The 27,069-nt window shown below is 37.4% G+C and overlaps 1 protein-coding gene across 3 annotated transcripts in view; it reads left to right on the top strand.

Annotated features, from left to right (window-relative positions):
• Window positions 1-27,069, top strand: part of LOC306883074 (transcription factor COE3-like) — a 110,390-nt gene that overhangs the window by 2,281 nt on the left and 81,040 nt on the right. For all 3 annotated transcript variants that reach the window (XM_079438155.1, XM_079438154.1, XM_079438156.1), the window contains exons 2-6: window positions 11,065-11,221; window positions 13,675-13,738; window positions 14,845-14,900; window positions 17,552-17,625; window positions 23,026-23,094. In XM_079438155.1, the coding sequence (XP_079294281.1) occupies window positions 11,065-11,221; window positions 13,675-13,738; window positions 14,845-14,900; window positions 17,552-17,625; window positions 23,026-23,094 (420 nt within the window). The remainder of the gene's footprint in view (window positions 1-11,064; window positions 11,222-13,674; window positions 13,739-14,844; window positions 14,901-17,551; window positions 17,626-23,025; window positions 23,095-27,069) is intronic.

Genomic DNA, 27,069 nt, shown 5'->3' with positions numbered 1-27,069 from the left:
GCGATTCCCTTAAATACGCTCGGAGATAAATATTAATATTGCATATTGTGTAGGCTGTATAAAGGAGATGTTTCAAACTTACAGCGGAGGTCAGCTGCCATGTGCAAGTGGCCAAAATCACCTGCCCATTCGCAGCCTTTAGTATCGCTAACATTGAGCACCTTGTAGAGCACCAGTATTTGCAGACCAAACTGCTGATGTTTTATTGTGATATTAATTAGAGACAAAAATGCAAAGTCTTTGGGCATCTAATTACCCTACATGAGATAAAAACTCACATCCTGAATTATTTATTTGGTGGAGAAAAAAAGTCGCGTTGCATATAAGTTGCACTGCATAGTGCATACAAAAAGTCCCTAACATATAAGCAACGTGACAAAAAAAAAAAAAACGTGTATTTACATAATTATTAAAAAATAAAAAAATCGGTCAAAATGTCATGCGCATTTCATAGTCATTTCTCGTGCAGAAAGTTATACATGGAGTGTAATAAAGAGCAGTGTTTTTTTCATCATATGGCAGTGCTGAAAAAAAATCATTTGCAAAAGAGCTTCCCTCATAATAAATAATTTGCTCTAGCCAATTATCAGCCTCATACACAACACACAATTCTCCCGCGCTCCTTACAAACGCAAATCAAGCGAACGTGTCGTGATGCCATCTTAAACTAAGACTCAAATATTTAAAAAGGCGACTTAAATGATTAAAAAGTTTTCTTATTTATTTATATCATCATTATTATAATTTAAATTTTGCCTAACAAATAGTTGTTATAATCCTTCATTTGTTAGTATTTTGCTATATTGATTTAGTTAACTGTCAGGCAAAAACACATGCATATCTTCTGCTACCTTAAACATATCCTCTTCCTCAGTTTCCTTCTCTCCCCTTCACACTCGTTTTAATTCATCCTAGTGCATTTTTGCAACACATTTTTGCTCTATTTTAATCTCAAATATACACTGATGGCAGGATATGGGTTTTATAGGGGTGTGTTCTCTTAGAGTGAATCTGGACTAAAGAAGCAAAAGTGAGAGCTTAATTTGATTTGAAACTTTCATGTGATCCTGTAAATAATACCATGTTTTGGCTGTGGTGGTGATAGGCAGGTGTCCAGGGCTGAGCTTGGTGGAAAGTGCAACCTTTTTTTGGATTAGTGCTGTCAGTGTAGAGAAGGAAAATCATTATTCGTACACATGCATTAAATTTTAGCTCTTCAGAAATGAGGATTTGTGCATGATCCCATACTTGTTACCCAAATGATTGTAATATCTAATCACAATTCAGAAACACTGTGCATATTTGTATTAGATTTGAACTTGTTTGCATTCCTACACAAACTGGATTGATTTAGAGGGAGTTGGTTGAACAGGTTTGTGATGCTCAGGCAGCTCGGGGGTACGTTTGTGGGGTCCATCTCCCCCCGAGCATTTCTCTCTCTCTTTCGTTCTCTCCGGGCCTAGGGGTGAGTGAGAGGGCCGCACAGCTGGGGAACAGATTTCGATTGACCCTTTCACCGATTCCGTACCCCTACACTGTAAAACCTGGCAAAGTGAATTATGTCACCTCTGTTTTGTCCACTGGGGGGGAGGGGGGAGTGGTGAGAAGGGGGGGTCAGACTAATGAAGTCCAGACCCCTAAGCTTTAGGTAAAAAAATATAAATAAAAAAAATCTCTCCAAACCATCCCAAAATCCCTTGCGTGCAATGACGCGATACATTCTGTTTTTATATGTTGCAAATCTAACCAAATATGCAACGATCACATTGCACTTGGCCCCACAAAAAAGTGCAGGTTAAAAACATTTCCGCATTCGTAAATACACTAAAACACTCACCGTATCACAAAACACACCTGATTTACAGGGTCTCGCTCTGTTCTTTCTCAGTTGACGCCTGCATGCCGGAATGTAACACAGAGAAACAAGTGTTTTAGAAACAGCTGCCCCATAACATGCTAGCGATTAGCAGCCGGCTGCAGGGCCACCTCGGTAATGACCCCATTAGAAATGTACAGGTGACCAGCTAATGATTTCAGCTGTAGGCCACTAACAATTTTAGAAATTATTGTAAGTTTTTTTAGGACAGAGCGGTGAGAGTGTGAGCGAGAGAAAGGAACGAGTGCTATAATTTGGTGTGTGTGTGTGTGTGTGTGTGCAGGTCTGGCAGGTGCAGTTGGGGCTAAACCTACAGCAAACATGCACAAGTGCAATACTAATAAAACACACACAGACGCCACAGTGCAGGGGCAGCACTTCACACACACAACGCTGACTCTTATGTAGAGCTCAGCTGAGGAGAGACATGTGACCGGTGCATTGATCAAGGCGTCCAAAGGAGATCAGTTACAATGAGTCCATGACTAATTTTCACTCTCTTATGATGGAAAGCAAAACAAATATATAGCAATTTGGCAGGATGCAATAATCAAAAAGGAATTCACTGTGATGAAAGTATAAAGAATGAATGCAACCAATGTAAATATCTGTTTTGTCCACTTGATGCACTTTTGCGTTAGACAGGCTGCTCTATTCTTTGTCACATGTTCAATTAGAGTGTCCTAATCGCATGAAACATTTGCCTGTAATTTAGCCGTCCAGCTCCAGGAAATAACTTCTCACTGTGCAATGGTTTACTTGTCTCGGTGCAATTACGAACAAATTAGAAATTAGCTGGAAGCGTTTAGCACTGGCTGGTTGTACGCTTTTACGATTACTGAAGAAGTGTATTATGTTTCAGACGTGTTGCAGTGTCTGACAATGCCATCAGCTGTTTGAATTTGTTTGTGTGTGTGTGTGTGTGTGTGTGTTAATCTTCATTGTTAGTTAAAATGGCTTTATATCACGTTTACGATTGCAATCATTGTGTGAACAGTTGTTCTTTGCCATTATTTGCAAATAAGACATATTTTCTTAAAGTCAAATTCTAAGTTATAGGGACTTAAAACTAAATAATTTTTTTATCAACAACTAGGAAAACCTTATAAAACCTATATATCATGATATACATAGAACATTACTTTGCATTAAAAAAAAAGTCTGGGTTCATGAGCGTATGTGCTTTATGTGATGTGTTCTCATTTTGTCACAGCTGTGGAGCGTTCCACACTGACATCCACATAGTCAACGACAGCAAGCGATAAACACACAGGGCTGAATTTGATTAGATGTCTAATCTGTGAGTGAGCCGTGAGTCTATTGACTCAGATCCTCTCAATCAGTGAGACCCCCCTGACTACACGGGCCATTCATATATAGATATTCAGCTAAATTTAGATGGCAAACACAATGTTTTGTGTGTGTTAAAGGGAGTGTCTTTACTGTGGCTCATTGCTTTTTGTTAAAATTCAGATTTTGTTCAGTGTGTTTATCTGAAACATGTTTAAGTGCTTTTAATTGGTGTTATTTAAACCATTATTTCCATTTAGATTGAGATTATCCCAAATGAACAATGATAAAATATCTAATCGATTAAATGGATGATTAATGACATTTAAAATCCAAACAAATATCTGGTATTTTTGTATGTTTACTTATTTTTTGAGAACTAAGCGTTATACAAAAGTACATAACCAAACATGTGATGGGTGTATAGAAAAAAAAGTAAAGCAAACCATTGTATATCTTAAACAATTGCGTCGTTTTTAAGGTTTTACTTTTAAGTATTGTACTTTTACAGTTTTAAATAAAGTCAAATGTTTTTTTTTATATAATAATGAACAAATGAAGAGTTTATTTGCGAAAACAGAGATCTCAGTTGTTATTTTTTACAAATTTTCAAAAATCATGTTTTTTATTATGTTATCATGTTTTTATTGTGCGTTATTGTGTTAGTTAGCTGTATTTTTTTAGTTCTTTTTTAAACTAATCAAAATAACCCAATTGCAGTTTGATTGAGATTAATTGGAATGCACAATGAAAAAAACTTGATTTTTGAAAATTGTTAAAAACGGAGTTATCTGTTTTTGCAAATGAACACTTCAAGTATAATAATTCAAAATATAAATACGAAATTGTTATCACCATTCAACAAGAAACACCTTAACATCATTGTACTTTTAGAAATGAACACTCTGATGCATGAAGTCAAATAGCAGATTTTTTCAAAGTGTAAAGTTACGTGCAAACCAACTTAGGTATAACTTTTGACCCTTACCCATAATTCTACGTCTTCGTATGCCATTGTGTTTTTAAAAAAAAAACTTCTATTGCATTGCAAATGCATATTTCTACGAAAATGCATAATTTAGGGTTTATATATATTAATAAATAGAAGAAAATATTTTTTTAAGTAAAAAGAAACATTTATTTATTTATTTTTCTTTAATAATTCATGCACCAAAGGTTAAGGTAGCACAGTCAGGAAGAGAGAGGTATGGAAAGACACTGTCTACTTTTGGATGTCTGTAAAAGTGTTAGTATGTTTAAAGGTGTGTGTGTGTGTGTGTGTGAATAAACTGGCGAGCAGGCTGTGGCAGTGATGCAGGCAGCTGGTGATGTATGTGCCAGCTTATCGCTGGGAGACGTGACAGACAGGCCGTTTGTGTTTGTGTGGCAATAGAAATCATGGAGAAATGACAGGCCTTTCTTTATGCAAAGATCCTCTCCGACACGTTCGCTTTGACTTACGGCCACCCTTTACTGTGCAGCGGTGACAAATGCCTCTATTACACTCTGCACTCCGTCATTCCAGGAAGGTTTTCTTATGATTCCTCGTCGTAACATCCAATTAGCGATAAAGAAACAAAGATGCCGACTATCCATAAACGCAATCAGCACATCTGGCGCAGTGCTTTTACCTCAGATAACAACCATGTAAAATATGCATTTTTATACTTTAGGGGGATCTAACTGCCCATTTTGACAATTTACAATGCACAGGGCTAGTGTCGAACAATTAAATCACCACACACTTGAGTCGAGAGGGAACGAGAGCTACAGAGATGACAGACCAAGTCAACCAGAAAAAAAAAGACCTGGTTTGACCACAAGTGGGATTTGGGTTTCAAAACATCCTCATCTTCTCTCTCTCTTCCTCTTCTCGTTCTGTTTCTTCTCTCCACTAATCCCAATATGCTGCCCGTGCTCCTACAGCACTTTAGTCCTCAACTCATTAAATCTTATTACACAGCTAATAAGCGCTAACCAAACATACTGCTGCCATGCTGACTGCCCGATACCGCCCCCAACACCACACAGCACACACACACACACACATACACACACTCGTAAGCATGAGCAAATGTATGCCACAGTAATTGTATCTTTCTGCATAAATTACTCCCCACGTAAACATAGAGTATGTGCATATCTTAGTATCCGCCGTCTTCAAAATAGTTGAGCACAGGAAGGCAAGCATGCTCTGTTTCTCCCCTCCTCTGCTCTCATATGGTCATTTATTAGAGTAAAGGTCACATTAAATATGATTCCCTTATGATGGTTAATTTAGAGAATGATCTGCTATTGCAGATCTCTGATGAAAGCAGTTGCATTATCGACCAAATCTCAGCTGATACCATCCAGCCTTGTAACCTTTGTTTTCGACGAGACCTTTCTGAGAGGGAAACTGTCAGGATGGATGCAACAAATGAGAACAAGAAACTCTTAAAAAAGTGAAAATGAGGAAGGAAGAGCGTTAGAGAGAAAGAGAAAGGAGATTTACATTTACTTGTTGGATCAGCACGTTGGCTCTCAGCCAGGGCAGAGATGATTTTTCCGCATCACATTTGTATAAACAGAGCGCTGCTGTACGGCTCATTAGTTCGACAGTGAGAGAGAGAGACGAGCTGTAGTTAAAGACTTCCCTCTGTCACAGTCCATCACAGGCGTGATTAATGTCACGGAGATGTGGGGCTCGGTCCGTGATGCCATCCATATGCCACACACACACACTGCTTGTGTCATATATCTTTGTTTCGCAGGCATTTTAACAGACACCTCATGGAAAACTAGTTAGAATACTGGGTAATACAGTTAATAAAAAATTCATACACTGCTGTTTTTGAAAGAAATCAATGCTTTTATTCAGCAAGGATGTATTCAAGTGATCAAAAGTGACAGTAAAGTCATTTATAATGCTACAAAAGATTTCCATTTCATATAATTGTTGTTATTTGGAACTTTCTGTTGATCAGAGAATACTGAAAAAATATATATATTTCATGGTTGACACAAATATATTAAGCAGCACAACTGTTTTCAACATTGATAATAATGAGAAGTGTTTCTTGAACACCAAATCAGCATATTAAAATGATTTATGAAGGGTTGTGTAACTGAAGACTGGCGCAGTGATGCTGAAAATTCAGCTTTGCATCACAAGAATAAATAAATTTAAAAAATTTTAAATATTAAAATAGAAACAATTTTTAAATTATTATAATAATGATTTTTTTTTGTTGCATAAGAAAATACTTTTGAGAAAAAATTCTTGAAACGCCAGTGTACTTCAAGGATATTATGAAATCAGAATGACCCTATTCATTTTCTTTACTCTCATTGATGTCATTTTGGGGGCGGCAGAGACTCATAATTTATATTATATAAATAATAATATAAATTATTTTTTTTTATAAATCTTAATCTTATTCTTTTTATTTATTTAATACTGTCTCCTGACCTAATCAAAATCTATTTGACAGGTATTCAATTTGTATTATTATATTTTTCAACAACGCATTGAGAAGAGTTTCTTGTCCAGTACATTGTAGAAAAATGTAATAAAACATATTTAAAACATCAGTTTGCAAGAGTGAGTGTGGAAAATCCTAGTAATATCTGTGAAAATTAATTATCTTTTATAGCTTGGATTCGTCAGAGCTCAAAGTATTATGACATTTTTCATGCAAGACTTGCATTATAAACCTGATACTTCGATGTTAAGTATGCATCTTTTAATGATGGTTAATAACTTCATTGAGCTCTGAAACATTTTCTCGTTTTGCTGACGTAACCTAGGCCAGGTGGGTGGGAAACAATTGTTGTAATTAATAGTAATAAACAAATCCTGACAGCTGATATGAATTTTTTTGAAGACTAAATATTCTGTTTTACTCAAGTATGTCACGTTATGGGAGTTAAATGTGTTGTAAATGACATGTTTGCAATGCTTTCTGTAAAATGTCCAGATTTAACATTTTAATCAATCATTATGATCGATCATTATTTTTCACTGCGAGATGATTGTTTTATTGAGATGTACACGTGAAGGCATCTCTCACCTCACTTTTTTACTCACACACACGTCAGCTAACTCCCCAATATCTCAGCAGATCCTGCTGTGTCCTGTGTATTGGCAGTTCGTCTCCTCTGCATGTTCATTAGCAGATGATTTCAGAGTTTGAGTCTCTGTGCTTAGTATCTATTTCCCTCAAGTGTTCAGGCCCTTGAGCTGTGAGGATTTTAGCCTGGGGTTACTTTTTTCATTTAACATAATTAGACTTTGCTGTATCGCATTAGACCTGCAGTGTGCAAAGGGCCGCAGACTGAGCCACCGACTGGTGCTGCATAGAAAGACGGCGCTCTCGTATTCGGAAATGTCATCATTACAAACCCTTCAGCTCCTGCTACGAGTGGTTTATTGTTAAAGCAGTTCTGTGAGACTGTATTTATTGATTTAAATAAAAGTGGAGGGTGTTTTTACGTCCAGAATTGTGTCAGAACTAGGGTTGTTTCTGGCTTGCATGCTTTTTTCCTTTTATTTCTCTCCTCTCTGTGACGAGAACATGTCAAACAGTGTGTTTAAGAGAGACCGTTGTGAGACCGTGTGCTGTAGCTGTCCGTTAGCGACTGATTTACACAGCTCTTCTGTCTGTCTGTGTGTGTGTGTGTTTGTCACCTCGATAGCAGTTATTTCAATACAGAGCGAGTGAGAGCCGTCCAATCGTGCCTCTGCCTCTGACTCATAACTGCTGGAGTGGATATGGCAGCAATCAACATAATTAAAATAATAACACTAACAAGCTTTCCGAGTCGATCGTTTCCTGCACGTAAAGATCCGTGCCTTTGCGAGAGCGTGCGGGAACGCTGTCTCTCTCCCTCACCCCATCAGAAACATGACACCTGGCTTTGTAACCGAGCTGATGGGGTAATGGAGAGGAGCTCATGATGCAATACGTGTCTGTTTAAGTGTGATACTGTGTTTTTTTCCTCTTGCTCCCCCACAAATGTGTAATTTTGTAATTCTGTCTTCCTAAGCGAAGGTGATAATTTGTGTTTACATGTGCTTGTGCATTTCATGCAGTGCATACACAAGATTTGGGCCCAGACTGTTGATGTATCCTGCTGTATGGCATACTATATTTAATATGAAATTATTATATATGTAAAATTAGCTAAAATTGGCTTTTTTTTTTAAATATAATTTTTTGTAGTGCAATGCAATAATAGTAATATATATATATAAAAAATCTGAAAGTATATGAAAAATTTATTTTACATATATATATATATATATATATATATATATATATATATATGTATGTGTGTGTACAGTATATGTATGTATGTGTAATTTTTTTTAAAAATTATTTTGTAATTATTATGCTTGGTGCTAATTGTAAGGCTGTTTAAAAAACATCTGTAAATTTTACCCTGAAATCTTGATCTCTGTTTTAATATCTTATTTTGAATGCTTTTTTCTTATCACATTTAGAGGGCATCTGTCAGACTTAGCACCGCCCTGACCGGTCAGACTGCTAAAGATCTTCACTGCGAATCAATTACTACAGATGAAGAAGATCATATTTCCCATTTACGTTGAAGTCATCCGCTTTAAAAGTGCTCCTCCCTGAATCCCCCTCCCACAGCCTCTTCTGTGAAAGCTGTTTTTGCCTTCAGTGTAGTAACCTCAACTTCACAAATGAGATTTCACCAGGCTCGGATACAAATGAAGCATTAAGCCCTGGTAATAGTACTGGGGAGGGGTCAGGCTTTATTAATGTCCTATCAGGGGAATATCTCAACGAGCAGAGACAGAGAGCAGGCCGCTTTCCAAAACACTGGCTCCCCACCCCGAGCTCAGCAGATGAACAAATATTTATGTATGAGCATATTTTTGAGATTCAAATGCATTTCGGCCCACCTCATCAGAGTAACGAGTAAATAATGAACAGACTTAACAATGACAGCTGCAATTTATGTATGTGAACGTTACACACTTTTTCATTTAATGATTTAGGGAATTATAAGGGAATTATAAATATTACTGGCCACTTGATTTGACTGATGTCGTCATTTATTATTATTTTTCTATTAATTATTATTATTAATTATTATTAACTTTCTCCTGTCCCAGCCTAGTATGAAGAAACATACATACAGACCACTGCCGTCAAGTTTGGGGTTGGAATGATGTTTTAGTGATTTTGAAAGAAGTCTGTTATTCTTAATAAGGCTGTATTTATTTGAACAAAAAAATGTGAAATATTTTTACAATTTAAAACAGCTGTTTCTATATTAATATATTTTATTTTTAAGATGTTATTTATTCCATTGATGGCAAATCTGAGTTTTCAGCAGCCTTTATTCCAGTCTTTAGTGCTCAAGAAACATTTCTGATTATTATCAATGTTGAATACAGTTGTGCCGTTTAATATTTTTGTGGAGTCATGCTACCTTTTTTAAGTATTATAAAAGTAAAAAAAAGCATTTATTTGAAAAAGAAATCTTTTGTAACATTACAAGTATATTTACTGTCACTTTTGATCAATTTGCATCCGTGCAGAATAAAAGTACAAAATAAAAATAAACAAATAAATATTACTGGCCCCAAACTGTTGAATATTATTGCACATGAACCATTTGTAGGTTGATTTTATTTTTTTATTATATATATATATTATTATTTTATTATATATATATATATATATATATATATATATATATATATATATATATATATATATATATATATCTCAACATTGACTTGTTTGGGGCGGGACTATCTGTTTGGCATCCAATGGCAAATGTGTTCAAGAAACCTGTTTGAAAGTGTTATTTTTGGTGATTCTTGAACAACACCTTTAAATACATAAATATTTATTTAAAAATTACATTATATTAATATTATTATCATTTTATTTTTAAAAGTATTCCTTAAAATAAAGTGTCAGATTAAGTGCTTGACATGGGGTTTCTGCTCGAGGAAAGGGATGCATGAATTACCACCCTATTAAAAATAGACCACCTGCATTTTAATCTTCCTTCCCTTACTTCAGGCCTTCATCTCTCTCTGAGGCCCCTGCGTCCACTGATCCAGGTATGGAAAGATGATCGAGCGTTTGCGTCAGTGAGCCAGGGCTGACGGTTTGATTGATAGGTGGATGTGTAGGGTTGGCGTGGAGGTGCGGGCCTCCTCCTCTCGGGCTGCGTGAAGCTCCTCGGTCTCTGTCAGTCTGTCGTTTGCCACGCGCTCTAATCGATGCTCAAGTGTGAGAGTCAGGATGGAGGCTTCTATCGGATGAACCCTGGGGAGGCCCGAGCCGGTTTGACTGACAGGTCAGGGAAAGAGGAACGCAGCAGTTGCCAAGGCGAGCCGTACCCAGTAGCAATTGGCAGCTGCAAAAGCAGACGGTGACTTCTGGGGTCCCCCCCTCCGTGCCAGATTCCAATTGTTGAGGTGGCAGAGCAGAGAGGGGCAGACAATAGAGTTCATGGCACACACAGGGCATGAGAAAACAAGCCAAATATCTCTCTTCTAACACCTCTCTGTTATTGCCCCTTATCAGTCTTTGTAACAGCTCGAATTTCCTGATTGTATTTCCTGTAGTCTTTATAATTTAAAGTGTTTTATTTGGAATTATTATACTCTGTTTGTAGAAAAATGTTGTGATTCACATGCCGAACGTATAAAATTAGACACTGCGGTGACTTGTCAATGTTATGTATTTATATGCAATGTGATAAGTTCATGTGAAACTGCCATTTCATCTTTCTGCAAGCTCATATTTTTAATGATTATTTAGGTTACAGTACATTAATCTCTCCGTCTCTCTCTCTCTCTCTTTTTCTCTCTCTCTCTCTCTCTCTCTCTCTCTCTCTCTCTCTTCTCTCTCTCTCTCTCGTAGTGGTGTGGGTTTGGCAAGAGCCCATTATGAGAAACAGCCTCCCTCGAACCTGCGCAAGTCAAACTTCTTTCACTTTGTTCTGGCCCTGTATGACCGGCAGGGACAGCCTGTCGAGATCGAGAGAACCTCCTACGTGGACTTTGTGGAAAAAGACAAAGTAAGCACTCTGTCACTAATAGACGCCACTACACAACGCAACAGGGTTTGTGATATGCTGGGGTGTTGCATATTGAACTTAGAGAACATGCTAAGAATGTACCGTATAATGGTATAATTGTTTTTAGATGCATGTTTAGTAAATAAAAAAAATCATGCTGTGTTAGAATTAAGCTTAGAAATAATTCTGATGTAGCAGAAAAGTTTCCATAGGTCTTTCATTTAAAAAAACAAAAAGAGGGACATACAATTTTACTCCCAAGATTTTACCTCATCTCACATTTTGATTAGTTTTATTATTGTTGCACAGGTCAAATTTATTCTTTAGATATATTTTAAATGTGTATCTGATTCAAGTTTTGTAGGTTACAAAAGTAAAAAAAAAAAAAGATATATATATAATATTTTTTTATTAATACTCATTGATCACGCATACTGATTATTTGGGGGGAAAAAAATTTTTCAAACCCTCTGCAACAATGTTTAATGTTTACATTCAGATACATTTAAGATAAATTTAACAATATATCCGAATGTAGGTTTTTTTTTTAGGTTCAAAAAGTTGTTAAAAAAAAGAATTTTTGATCATACACACATTCTTTATTCTAAATATTTCTTAAAATAAATGATCCAAACCCTCTGCAACAGTTTTTAATGTGTGTGTGTGTGTTTTATTTCATCAATAAAAAAAAATGATGGTTAGAAATATTGGTAAGATATTCTATATTTTAAATCTGTTCTATATTACAATATATTTTGCCGTCTTTATGCAGATGCTTTGTGTATATGTGAGGTCTAGTTCAGGGTATCAAACTCGCATTGTCACACAGAGTTGTGATTCTCAGTAGTAGCAGTACCAAGTAATACATCTAGGGGGCACCGATGATGTAATAATTTGTTTAAATTTTTTTTTATTAAATATATTATAAAATACCCAACGTTTCTAACAGAGGATTGTTGTTTGGCTTATTTTTGCCCCACGTTATTTTATTCTTTGTTTATCCTTTGAGTGTGATTCTCAGGATCAGCATCATGGGAATAAATCTCGCTCTTTCCCAAAGTATTCCTCTAAAAATTGCCTTTTCACAGTACCATTCCATTCTGGAGTGTAGTCATGTGTTTGTACCTGCTAGCCCTGCGGTGTGTGTCGGAGGGTAGTCCTGCTCACCCTGCGGTGTGTGTGTCGGGGGGTTGTTCTCAGTAAAAGGTTACAGAGAACAGCTCCGCCCACGGTCATACGGAACGGGGTCCAGCTGGCATGGTCAGCGGTCTGTCCTCACTGTCCGCTCACCTCCGCCATACCCCCCCCCCCCACACACACACACTCCTCCACTCTACCCTGGGTCGCTGCCAAGACACTACCACTAAACTTGGCAGTGAGGAGATAGAGAAAGACTGACGACATGTGTGGGTGTGTCGTGTTCCTGCGTCTCATTGGATTGATGTCACATCAGGGTAAAATAACTCACCTGAAGCCTGGATGTGATGATGAAATGTAAACCTCACACTTAGTCCAAAGAGTGAAACCAAACTGGGTTCACATTTGGATGCAGTGCAGTTCTTTTACTGTGATTATTAGAAAGTGAATGATTTTGAATTTCTCACAGAAATTAGCTATTCAAATTTGTAAAAATTCAAATACTAATTGGATTTATAAGCACCCCTTTGGTAGCTATATATCAATTTACACTATTGTTCAAAAGTTAGGTGTCAGTTACATTTAAAAAAAATAAATTATTACTTTTATTCAGCAAGGATGCATTAAATTGATCAAATTGACAGTAAAGACATTTATAATGTCAGAAAATATTTTTATTTCAAATAAACGCTGTTCCCAAAGAATCCTAAAAATGTAACATGGTTTCCACAAAATATTAAGCAGCATATTTTATTCAACAATGATAATATGAAATGTTTCTTGAGCACCAAATCAGTGAATAAGAATGATTTCTGAAAGATCATGTAACACTAAAGACTTGAGTTATGATGCTGAAAATTCAGCTTTGCTGTCACAGGAATAAATTACATTTGAAAATATTTTAAGATAGAAAACAACTATTTTAATTTGTAATAATATTTCACAATATTACTGTTTTACTTTTCAAATTTACCATATTTTTGATCAAATAAGAGAAAAATATTACCAACCCCAAACTGTTGACCAGTCGTATATAGATGACGTATAGAAAAAGTATATAGAAAAATGGATAGTCAAACCTGAATAAATAAAACACATAGTTGTGAATGTCTTTAGTTGTAGTTTTTGCTAATATTGTCATCATTGTTGCCACAGGACACTGGTTCCATAATTAGAGTCATTATCAATAGTGAGTCACAATTCAGATCTGAAGGTCAACATGCTGAGATTACCTGTTTTGATGGTCAGTGTTTTAATAGATGACCATTTCTTTTTCATTCTCATGAATTGTCATACTTGCTTGTGCATTTTTTTAGGAGTACAATGGCGAGAAGACCAACAATGGCATCCACTACAGGTTACAGCTTCTCTACAGCAACGGTGAGACACATACTGCTCCTGCAAATCCTTTCCATATCCCATCAATAACAAAGACATATTGCGAGGCAGAGCAGGGCCAACTGTAAACGATATGTAACCACAATCATGCAACATGTCTCATCACATCTGGGAGAGTATTTGAGAGCTCCATCTGTTTATCCTGAGAGGAGTTCATGCTGTTGAACACATTTGCCATCCTTTCACAGTTTACGCTCATGTCTAATGTCATTCCCCGCTACTCATCCACACAGACACGTTAAACAAGGCCTCATTTGAGATCTTAGTTCTTAGTAAAGTACACATACACTGGCTACATTTAGAGCAGGTATGATGTTACACTCATCAATATTTGTGATTTAAATTGCTTATATATAAATTGTTTATAAACTGTTTATATATATATATATGTGTGTGTGTGTGTGTGTGAGTGTGCGTGTGTGTATGTGTGAGTATATATATATATATATATATATATATATATATGTGCCATTAATGAGAGACAATAAGTTGGATAACAAGAGTTGGAACCAAAGTCTCAGTACAAGACTGTTCTCTTCTCCTGCTCTAATGATAACAGCTAGTGGTGAGTGATTTGTCTGTAGATGTGGATTCTCTGTCATCCAACAGACAGCAGAGCAGGAGAAAAGTGAGCTCTCACACTTTAAGGCGGGAAAATCATAAATAATAGAAAAACTCTGAAGCTGAGCCGAGTTTGTTTTTGCTAAGAAGCGTTAACGGAATAGCTCAGTCAGCATGACAAGCATAACAGAATGTGCATAAACGTGCTGTAGGGAAAATAATAATAAAACAAATTAATTTCCAAGACTTTCCATAAGAAATGAGTCCCTTTATGTAGACTTTTCCAAACAATTGGGCTCTGCCTTTGGGACCAGCTTTCTGTTCTGTTTGCTCAAAGAGCCTTTTAATTTGAACACACACTTGATTCTACAAGTATTTGTGTTGAAATATGGCACATTAGATTTTTTTTTTATTATTATTATGCAACTGAGCAGGATTTTATTATACACAGAGCCTAAGAAAACATTTTGTTTACGAGATGCATGTTTTTGTGTCTAATATGTATTTATTCCATTTTAAACCTGCAGGAATCAGGACAGAACAGGATCTGTTTGTTCGATTAATAGACTCCATGACTAAACAGGTGAGTACACTTTGAGTTTTTTGTTCTTTTCATTGAAAATCATTCACTCAGAAAGCATGTAAAGTGGAAATATCACCACACAACATGTATAACTCGAATTAATTAACAAATTAATTAATAAAGTTTTATACACCTAATGTAGTATGTATATCTATACTATAATTATATACAGCATTACAAATCTCAACTGCTTGATTGTTATATTGTCAAAAATGAAAACTATATTATTGTCTAGCGATGTATTAATTTTTCTATATATTTATTTTGTCACAAAATGTAACTGTTGCCCTGCTATTTATATCAATTTGATATGCATGTACAACTTCATCCACATACACACATACAGTATACTCACATAAAACGAAATATAGATATAGCAAGTCTCAAATGCTTGTTTTTTTTTTTTGGTCGCAAAATGTAACTATATTGTCACCCAGCTCTTTATATTAAGGTGAATATATAGTACATCCTACTTAACTGCATGCTTACAGTATATTCATCTAAAGCAATGTATACTATATAGCAAATCTAAACTGCTTGATTGCTTGGATCATCTCGAAATGTAAAATATATAATCATCCAGCTCTAATCTGCTAAAAGGTATGAAGATATTAAGATGTTATATCTGTTAAAGGTGGTATACAAATAAATTTGACTTGACTAAAAGTGCATGTGATAAACCCTGCATGCAAATAAAAGTCCCATTAGAGATGCCTCTCATACTCTCAACTCAGTCTTGCTGCGTTCTTCGTTCCGTCATCAAATGGACCAGATTTCAACCCCCCCCGGTCTTCGTATGGCCTATCCTTTCCTCAGCCCAGCAGGTCCCACTGTCACTGTGTGTTAGCCTGTCTCAGATCAATATGGCAACCAGTTCCTCGACAAAGCATCAACCCCGGAGACCAATCAATAGGCCTTAATGTAGCTGCAGAGCCGACACGCTGGAGACAATAATCCGCCCGATGACAAAAAAAAGAGCTGTAGCTGTGTGCGCCCGTAAAATCCTTCCCCCCTACCCACGCATGCAGGCTTTACATACCGTATGTGCATCAACAGCGAAGCTGCGAATATCGATCAAGAACAACCCATTTTTTCTTCTAATTGAGAATACGAGAGAGAAGGATCTTGGTTGAGTTATGCCGCCTCCAATTTGAACGTTTACCCAAAATTTATTTAGCTAAATAGTTACTGTACTGCTAATCGAAATATTTCTTGTAAGGTGAGATGAATTAATTAAGGTACCAGGAAAGAGCGTGTTTGGAGTTCATGGAAGACTTGTAATACTATTCCATATTGCTGGAGTCAGACGCGCTTGAAGAACCAGGGTGGGGCCACTACTTTGGCGCCAGCGATGTGAATCAAGAACGATGATATATAAATATCGACCAGATCCACCTCCTGACCCCCTCCGATCCCAAATCCCCTCCCCCTTCTACAAAAATGGAGGATGGTGATGAAGAGGAAGAGACTTTCATAGGCAGTGAAGAGAAAGATCAATAATGTAGAAGTGGTCGTTATACTAAAAGTATTGTTCCCTAGGGTGTTGGGTCAACCCTGTCTGGCCGACTGACCAGAGTCGAGTAAGATGGAGCATAGTTTGAGGTGGATTGTGTTGTGCATTCCTTATGTGTGTGTGTTTATGATGGATTCGTCTTCACTGGTGATGGGGATTAGGTCTGGTAGGAAGGGGGGTGAGTCCTTTAACTTCCTTGATATGCACCGATCATCCGTCATTCAGGCCAGGCATGACAGCCCGATGACGGATGCCTGGGTGGAGGCCTGTCTTACGGGGCCTGGCTGACCATCTGGCTGCTCGGAGTGGATGCTGATGGGGAGAACGGGAAGATTGTTACTCCACATGAGCCCCAGCATAGTCTGGATCCCCCTCGGATCGCCGCATACGTCCAGCCACCGATGACCAGATTTAGCTTTTAGCATATGTTAAAGTTGTCAGCATGCTTCGAACCAAAAACATGACTAATGACCAGGTGTCAGCATCTTGAACATCTTGAGCAATCACTGGTTTCAGAATGAGCTAGAGGAGGAGTTCAGCCAAGTCACAAGACAAGAGGACTAAATAGCAAGGACTGAATAAACTGATCAAATGTGACAATAAAGACATTTATAAGGTTACAAATGATTTCCATTTCAAATAAATGTTCTCGCTATGAAATTTCTGCTCATCACCGTATCTGAAATGTAATAATTTCACCGTATATGAAATGATTTCCACAAAAATATTAAGCAGCACAACTATTTTAAACATTGATATGTTTCTTGATCACCAAATCAGCATATTAGAATGATTACTGAAGGATCATGTGACACTGGAGACTGGAGTTATGATGAAGAAAATTCAGCTTTGCCATCACATGAATAAATTACATTTTAAAATATATTTACATAGAAAACAATTGTTTTAATTTATTTATTTACAAATGTTTTTAATGTATTTTTAATCAAATAAATGCGGTCTTGGTGAAACTTCTTTTAAAAACATAAAAAAAAACATTTTGAGGTAAACCAGTAAACACATTTAAAGCACTACTTTTTACCCCCTAAACAATAATTGTGGAAGGTTTCATTAGTTTTGTTGTAGCCAACACACACACACACACATAACATGAATTTCTCTCTCTTTCTTCCTTTAGGCAATCCTTTATGAAGGCCAAGACAAAAACCCAGAGATGTGTCGTGTTCTCCTCACCCATGAGATCATGTGCAGGTCAGTTCATATTTACCTCTAATTTCTTATATAAAAACAACCTGAGACTTCTATAACAAACACAGCTCTGCTCATAACAGAAGCACTAACTTATTGAAGACAAAATAACATGCAGTTTTTGCAGTATCTTTTAATGCCTTATTAATTGCCTTTTTTATTATTTAACATGAAAAATTTTTATTACGCCTCGTATTACTGATCATGATTCAGTATCACTGTGTGAGAAAGGCTTTAGAAGAATATTACCATATGGTTTGGGAGTTCAGCTCACGGGTGTCCCGCAGGGCTGCATAGGTGGGCCTACACGATTCTTCCCGCTCCACTGTGAAGTCCTACAGGGCTTTCCTCATTACATTGACCTTAATGCAGTGTAATTATGGGTTCACAGTGGGCTCGTGTGGCTGTAGGCCTGGATAGAGGTGTACTGTCCATGAATTTTTGCCTGATGGCCATTGAAGGGTGGTAAGGATCTGTAGGGAAGCAGGGCTGGGGGGTCGAGGAAGTTAAAGGGGCTCAGATGCTGGTGTCTTGGGTAACGGGGGGAAAACTTAGAGTTAATAATGTAGTGAGGGGAAATGATGGGGCTTCGTTGGGCACCCGAGGGCCGGTGGGAGACGCAAATCCTCCAATAGAGTGCTGCAGTGATTATGCATTTTTTTAGGCCAACCCAAAAGGTATAGCATCACCCCATTCTTACATGTTTTGTTCATCATTATAATCTTCACAAATGAACACAACTTTTATGAATTTTTGAAGCCTAAATGCAGTTGCCTGAAGTACAAAGCCAAACATTGACTGAAAATGGGCTAGTCCATAGATGAGTTTTCTTGTTCGGTGTGATGGCGTTTATTGTCCCCAACAACCCATTTAGCCGCTTGCTAGCATCCACATTTTTTAACAAAAGTAAAATCACAAGGGGGGTAATACTGATATATTTCATCCTTGTAGAATAAAATGAGAAAATATCTTGAGCTTGTGTTAAACACAGACCTTATTTAAGGTATTTAACCAAAAATACATTCAAAAACCCATTGACTTTAGGACAGTGGACCTGGAAGTGTTAAAATGCCAACTCTTTTCTAGATTTGGCTTACGAAAATACATCATCCTTGCAGCACTCTGTCTGGAGAGAAGGAAAAAAAAAAAAAGACTACTGATGCACTTCACGTCTGATTTTTTTTTTATACATGTTCAATGCTAATGTTTTTTGCTTTGCTCTGACAGAGATTTGCCAAGAAAAGACACAGTCAATTATTATGGGGAGCCTGTCGAGTTATTAAAATGTTGATGGGAATTTCAACACATTCCGAATCATTAAGATGGACTTTGCTAATTATGTTCATTACAGAAGTGATTCCATCTGGCTGCTACCAGCACTACATAAATCTCACAAATGCTTCACCCTATAAAGTGGACATCATGACTTCTAGAAAATTCACCTGTTTTACACCACACAGCACTGGATGCTGGGTATTCTGTGCTATTTTCTCCCTCAAGGAACTGGACTTTCTCGGAGATGATTTCAACACAGGTTCCATTTCCATAATGATGGCTCAGTTTGAGTCGGTCATTATGTGATTGAGTGTGATTATTAACTGCCTCCCCTGATGAATGGTGTGTTTCCATTCGCTAATGAGAGCGAGATGAGAGATATTTCCCCTGTCTCTCACTCCCAGGTGATAGAACTCTTTATCAGGGCCCTGACTGAGTCTGCCTTACCTGCAACACCCATCAACAGACTGAAAGCACAGCAGCTGTTCATGGCAAACTTGATGTTATTGTCCCAGATGTGAGGATGAGTGTCCTATGGTCCCTTTCAGTTGTAATAAATAGCGCTTGTTTTGGAGATCATTTCCTTTGTGTGGTAAATGATCTCAGAAAACGACTGTGATAGATTAATTGGCATCTCTTGTAAGCAGAGTTACAATATTGCCACGTGAACATCATACTCGCAGTCACCAGGAACTTTAAGGAGAATTGTTTTCAGATTTAGCTGGTTAGCATGCCTTGTTTTGCCCCTGCTGGTAGACATTGTAACTACACTATCAGCTAACAGGCACCTCTATTGGAAATCATTAAATTTATACTATATTCAGGCAAAATGATATATATATATATATTACCAGTTTCTGATTATTTTGAGAGAATCTTAAATGGATTTATATTAATATTACAATTATTATTTATTACAATTTTCTTTTCAGCTGCTTTTGGCATCATATGTAAATTAAATCAATAAACAATAGATCGATAAATAAAATAAATTATAAATAATAATTATATCCAATGTGCCTGCTTATTTTTAATAGAGATTTATATAGATATATATATATTTTTTTTTAATAATTTTTATAGTTATTATCATTATTATTATTTTTTATTATATCTAGCTATACAGTCTATATTTATGTTATGTGTATATATACGTATATATATATATATATATATATATATATTTATATATACATACACATAAATACATAAATATAGATTTTGAAGATATGTTATAATGTTAAAGGATTAATTAAATATAATTTTTTAACATACAAATAGCAGTGTTCTCTTTCTTTCTTTCTTTCTTTCTTTCTTTTAGAAAAAAAAAAAATCAGGGTAGAATTTTGCCCCTGAATTAAAAAGTTTTGACTGTATAATGCATGTTCTCTATAATGTACTGAAGACATTTGTCATGGGAAAGGACTTGGTCTGCGTTTAACCATTCAAGGTCCTTCCTGCTCATCCCAATGACTTGAAACTGGCACTTCAGAGTCTCCAAATGAGGCATCGCAGCAGTTAGTTGGCATGGCGCATCTACAAAATCATGGCGCGCGGTGCACAGTGGGCACGCAATGGTCTCTGTCCGCCAGTCTGGATGAGGATGCTGAGTTGGAGAGCTCTGCCACCGGCACTCACCCTCCAGTCAGGCAGCCTGGTGCACATGATTAGCCCTGGCCCATCCTCTCTGTGCCTGGCTGGGTAATTACAACACTTGCCCTTTGAAAACAAGACCTCTATTGACATCCATTCTCTCCGTCCTTCTCTATCGTTTCATGTCTTATCTTACTCGTTCAGCATGTTCCACTCTATCTGATGTTAGTCTTAAGATTCCCCAGAGAAGCTTTGAAGGCTGTTTTTTTATTAGCTCCACTCTGATATTGTGCCCTCGTCTGATAAACCCACCTTTCTAGTTTTCAAGTGAATCTACTTCAGGATGCCGGTGGTCCGTCTGGTAGACTAGTGAGGGCTACGGAGGAGATAGCAAGCTGAGTAGGTAGCTCTTAAAGCATCTGTTCCTCAATCTATGACTAATCAGTAGAAGCGACCAGAGCTGGTGCCTCTTTACAGCAGCACAGCTTGTTCTGTGCTCATTTTAGGGGTTTGAGGTTGGAGGAGCCACATTTGTTTTCGTGGTTCTGGCCCTTCGTCATTAGCCAAGCCAGGGCTAGCCTGTTCAGACCCTGGAGGGAACACCATTAAGGCCACGTTACGGACGCTCCGCCAAGGTTTGTTTTTGCGAACGGGGGCCCGGGCCTCCCTCCGGACCTGGCTGTGCTCCTGGGGTCCAGTTTGTTTATAACACTTCTTTCGCAGTTTGAGGAGCTTGTCACCACAGCCTCACCATTGGGTTTCCAATGCTAATTGGTCTCCTGGAAGTTTGCTAATGGTTCCAAGTAGCTGGGGGAATAAATTATGGTGGCGTGCTCTATGGCAACAGTCACACACACACAGAGAACTGGAAAACAACGAACAGTTCATGTTTTTTCAGGTTCTTAAAGACCAAACAATGTGATAAATGATTCATAAAGTCAGATCGTTTTGCATTCAGTGGCTCTGAGTGAGGATTATTTGTCAAATGGCAATCTAATGCATGACAGCATGAAGCAAGTAGGATGAATATATTAGGAGTCTTAGTGGTCGGAAAAATCCATACAATATCATTTGAAGTTATTGCTTAGCTAATCTTAATCGAGGGTAATGATTTTTTGTTTCAGCATCTACTTCATCATTTCATCAAACTGTTTTAATTTAGAGAAAAATGGAGTAGATACCGCAACTCGGTGTCTCATTCTCTGAGCAGCACTGCTTCATGATTAATTTTGATTATGCTTAGTCATTATGCATAAAAATAATTTATTTTTTCTTTAAATATTATTATATTATACTGCATTATATAATATTATATTAATATAAACTATATATGTTTAAGAATATAAATGTAAAGATTATATATATATATAAATAAATAAATAAATATATATATATATATATATATATATATATATATATATATATATATATAAATAAAATAAATATGACATATTGATATTTCAGTAAAATAAATTACATTCACATTCTTAAAAAACAATTATAATTTAAATCCCTAAAATATAATATAATATAATATAATATAATATAATATAATATAATATAATATAATATCACAGTATATTTTTAGTAATAATATATTAGGGGAATATATTCTAATATATTATTACAAAAAAGTACACTGTGAATGTGATTATATTATATTATATTATATTAAGGGCTAAAAAAATTATATATGTTTTTAAGAATATAAATGTAAAGATTTTTTATTTAAATTTATATTATAAAAAAAGACATTGTGATTGTTTTTCTTATATTGATAGTCTGTGTCTCTTGCTGTTATAACTGTTATAATATTTCTCTTCTAACTGATGATCTCAAGCTGATGAGATTAAACTTAATTGGAACCATTTTCACAAAGCAGGCGGCACCAGTGGTCTCACCAGTTTGGTTGGCAAGGGGTGAATGGGCTAGGCGGGATGTATTTAGGGGGACCACATGCCACCAGATGAGGTGCCAGCCTGGGGCGAGGGCATGGGCAAGGGCAGAGGTGATGACAGTGTTGGAGAGGAGCATTTGGGAGAGAGCCGCTGCACCAGGACTTCTCTGGGTGCTGTCCAAACTGTCAGAGGCTGGCTGAGTGACCTTGGCGGGGGCCCAGCCCAGCTGGAGCACAGGGCGAGAGGAGAAAGAGGGCAACCTGTCAGGCAGCCACCAGCTTGAGAAAGACTTGCCGGTCACCACATAGCTCTATCCCTATCTCTAAAAGAACGCCGCAGAGCATTTCTTCTAAGCATGAAAGTGTTTTGTACACTCATACATAATTCTGTGGTCATTGAGCAGTTTTTTGTCCTTTTTCTTTGGTTCCAATTCAAGTCACTGCTCTAAAATACTGCATTTACAAAATATAACTGAACATCAAGCAGCTTGACTAAAGATACAGTCACTGTTGTATGTTGCTCTCTAAAACAATAGTAAATATTGATATCAGTGCTGAGGTAGAAATTCCTAACACATTCCACTATCGATCCAACCCTATTATCTAGACATGTAACTTATGTCTATTATCCATTTCAGCCGGTGTTGTGACAAGAAGAGCTGTGGGAACCGAAACGAGACGCCATCTGATCCTGTCATCATCGACAGGTAAGAGCATCTTTTGTCTTCCTCTTGCCCTCCAAAATGAAAAGACTCCTGCATCTACGGTCATCTGGATATTTTATTAATGTGCATTTTGGGGGGCAAATCCTGCATCCCACAGCAGGACACAGCCGCCAAGTGAGCGAAAGAGAGTTTGTGTAGACATGCTCCTCTTGACAAACGCATCTCTCGCAGCAACCACATTTGGGATTCTGAAACATTTAGAGATATTGAATATGATTCCAAACAATTTAGCTTTTTTTCCCAATGGGTTAATGTTTTTAGTTTTAGGTTTGCTAACTGCTTATTCTGTTCTGAATACCTTCTCTCAAACTCTTTACCCTGTTTACTGGACTTCTACCCTCTAAAAGCGTCTGTAGGGAGGTTCTGTAATGACTGGAATGGAGTGGATGCGATTGTGTGAGAGAGTGTGCACTTCCGAACAGGACAGCAGTGAGAGTGTCCTCCTAGGGCACAGGGGTCATTACCAAATCCATGTTGGCTCGTTAGACTGGCCTTGGAGCGTATCCAGCGGACAGAAGTGAAGGGAGCCGGAAATCAGTGACCCTCCCTCTTTCTCAACACACACACACACACTTACAAAAGCTCGTACGCGCAACCACACACAAAATCTTCTCACCTCTAGCTGCCATGGAGTGCATCTGATTGGTGTAAGGTCCGAACCTGCAGAGATGATGTCACCTTTTCATGCTCTCGGTGTCGTTTATGGAATGTACCATTATTTAGCCGCTCAGTAAATGACAAAATCCTGCAGCCATTATTGCGGCCGCACCAACAAACAAACTACCAATAATGCCAATTTACTAACAACCGACGGGGCGAGAGAACCATCAAAGGCGTGACAAAATACGACAAAAGTGTGCGCGAGAGCGTTTGAATTTTTCATCTCTCTACAATGAGGCTGATATTGCCATCTGAAATGTTTCCTCTGGGAGTAGTCGGAATGAATGGCACTATGTGGGGGCTGAATCGCTGACGTCTAGCGCGCGTGTGTGTGTGCCAGCCACATCCCAACTCCTCATTACGCTGACCAAAACCCATTCTAAAGTGTTTACGGGTGACAGTGGATGCGTGTGATTTAAGACAGACCGGTCCATACGACTGCATTTTAGCGCCCTATTAAGATGGGCAGTATTTATAGGAGCGCTGCCCTGAGCTCCTTAAACCAACAGATAAATCAGTTCAGCGCGAGGGACGGCTGCCGGCCCACCATGCAAATCAGCTGTAGCGCCCGTCACTGTAAAAGGCTTAATGATGGCCATTCATCCTGCCCTCCACAGTCTCTACCTTTGTTTCAAGCACAGATCTGCTCTGTAAATCAAGACCTGCTGCGCACGACTGTGTGGCCCCATGCATCACAAATAAGAGCCCTCGCATGTGCACGCTTGCATTAACACAACCAGACCTGGTGGCGTTCAAAGGAATCATTTTTCACGCCTGTCTCTCCGTTAGTTTGGTCTCATCAATTTTGCCCCATTGATCGTGATGTTTACTGCTAATGGGGGCAATAAACAACAACAAACAAAGAGCTTCACTTGATTCTTTTTGATTTCGGTCCATTATTGGCTGTCATGGGAAATAAGGCAATTACGGTGACACTGTCACTTCCTGTCCTGTTCCAGCTTCGTGAGTCTATTCTCGAGTCCACTTAGTTAGGGGTTAAGTATGGGTCAGAAAGGTCAGGGGTCGTATCTCACGACCCCTTTACTTACACAAACCGGGAAGCACTTGCATTACATGCCATTTGCAGATCAAGAAGTGCTCAAGCAATGATGGGCTGGGTGAAATATCGCTCTGCGAGCTTTAAAACAGGTGTTAGTACAAGCTAATATTGCAATTAGATCGTCCAGAGAGTTCTCTTAGTTGGACAATAAATTGTGCGGTGCTGTCAGTGCTTAGAGCAGGATGGGAAAGTTTCAGTTTTTGCTCTAATTACCTCCTTTTGCTTCCCACCTGTCCAGCCTTGAATGTGGTGGGCATAATTCGCTTCTATGCTTTTCATTTTGAGTCATGCACAAGGAGTGAAGCATTGAAATCAGACCATAGATAAGGGTTAACTTTCATTTTCTTGTGACCTTACTGACCTTTGCTCCATATCTGTGTTTACAAAGTGTCTCTCCTCTTGTCTTTATCAGGAAAGTTTTCATGAAGGTCCTGTATGGCACAGATTAGTAGATGTGTGAAAGTGAAGACAAAGACGATTCTTGAGACATGCGTGTTAAGTGTTATTTTTTTTTAAATATGCAGTCAGGCCCAAAAGTCTGGGACAGCATTGGAAATATTGGAGTAGAAAATACTTTTATGCATGTATCGGGTTTTAAATGTAAGCGTATTGATAAAATATTTTTGATATTGACCATATTAACTCTTTTGTACAGGTCAGTCTCTTTTACAGTTTAATGTTTACACAAATTGTTGAATTGATAATATGATTTGTTAAAAAATATATATATATATATATATTTTATTTACACCTTTTTAAAAATATACAGTATTAAATATATTTATTTTTATATTAAATACATATATAAATAAAAAAAAGAAAAGAAAAAGAAAATGTGTATGTGTGTGCCAGAACTTAACCCTATGTATGTTTGTCTGTACAGGATTGTGTCAACATGTACAGTCATGGCCAAAAATATCAGCACCCTTGGTAAATATGATCAAAGAAGGCTTTGAAAATTAGCCTGCATTGTTAATCCTTTTGATATTTTATTAAAAAAATTCTCAAAAATCTAACCTTTCATTGGAAAGGTATTCATTGAATTTAAAATGGGGGAAATATCATTATGAAATTAATATTTTTTTTATCAAATACAAGTTAGACATAACTATTGGCACCCCTAGAAATTCTTATGAGTAAAATATCTCTGAAGTATATTCCCATTCATATTCACAATTTTGAGCACTCCAGAGTGATTATGAACATGAAATTATACAGCCATGGCTTCCTGTTTCACAGAAATATAAATAGGAGGGAAAAAAGCCCAAATTCCCTTAATCATCCATCACAATGAGAAAAACCAAATAATATATTTCTGATGTGCAGCAAAAGATCATTGAGCTTCACAAATTAGTGAAGTGGCTTTAAGAAAAGAGCTAGAGCAGTGAAAATTCCCATTTCCACCATAATTTCCAATCAACAGAAAATGTTATGAAAGTTCCTGGAAGAGGACGTGTGTCTATATCGTCGTAATGCACGGTGAGAAGGAGCGTTTGAGTGGCTAAAGACTCTCCAAGGACCACAGTTGGAGAATTGCAGAAAATAGTTGAGTCTCAGGGTCAGAAAACCTTAGAAAAAAATTGTCAAACAGCCCCTACACCACCACGTGTTGTTCGGGAGGGTTTCAAGAAAAATTCTTCTAACTCATCCAAAAACAAACTCCAGCATATTCAGTTATCAGACACGACTGGAACTTCAAATGGGACTGGCTTTTATGGTCAGATGAAATTAAAAAAATTAGCCTTTTAGAAGCAAACACTAAAGATGGGTTTGGTGAACACATGGATAAAAAGTACCCCATGTGTACAATGAAATATACTGCTGTATTTTCAATGTTGTGGGCCTATATTTCTGCTGGAGGTCCTGGACATCTTGTTTAGACACATGGCATCATGTATTCTATCAAATACCAACAGATAAAAAATCAATAAGTGACTGACTCTGTTAGAAATCTTATAATGGGCCATGTCTGGATCTTCCAACCATACAATAATCCAAACACAAACCTCAAAAACAACACAAAAATGGGTCACTGAGCACAAAACCAAGATTCTGCTATGGCCATTCCAGTCCTCTGACCTGAACCCTGTAGAAAATGAGTGAGGTGAACTGAAGAGAAGAAGCACCGTCATGGAGCTGGGAATATAAAGGGTCTGGAGAGATTCTGGATGAAGGAATGGTCTCTGATCTCTTGTCAGGTGTTCTCTAACCTCATCAGGCATTATAGGAGAAAATTT

Source organism: Barbus barbus, assembly GCF_936440315.1.
Source record: "Barbus barbus genome assembly, chromosome: 17".
NCBI lineage: Eukaryota > Metazoa > Chordata > Actinopteri > Cypriniformes > Cyprinidae > Barbus > Barbus barbus.
The sequence above is the reverse complement of the archived record's forward strand: the minus strand, read 5'-3'. Positions and strand labels throughout refer to the sequence as shown.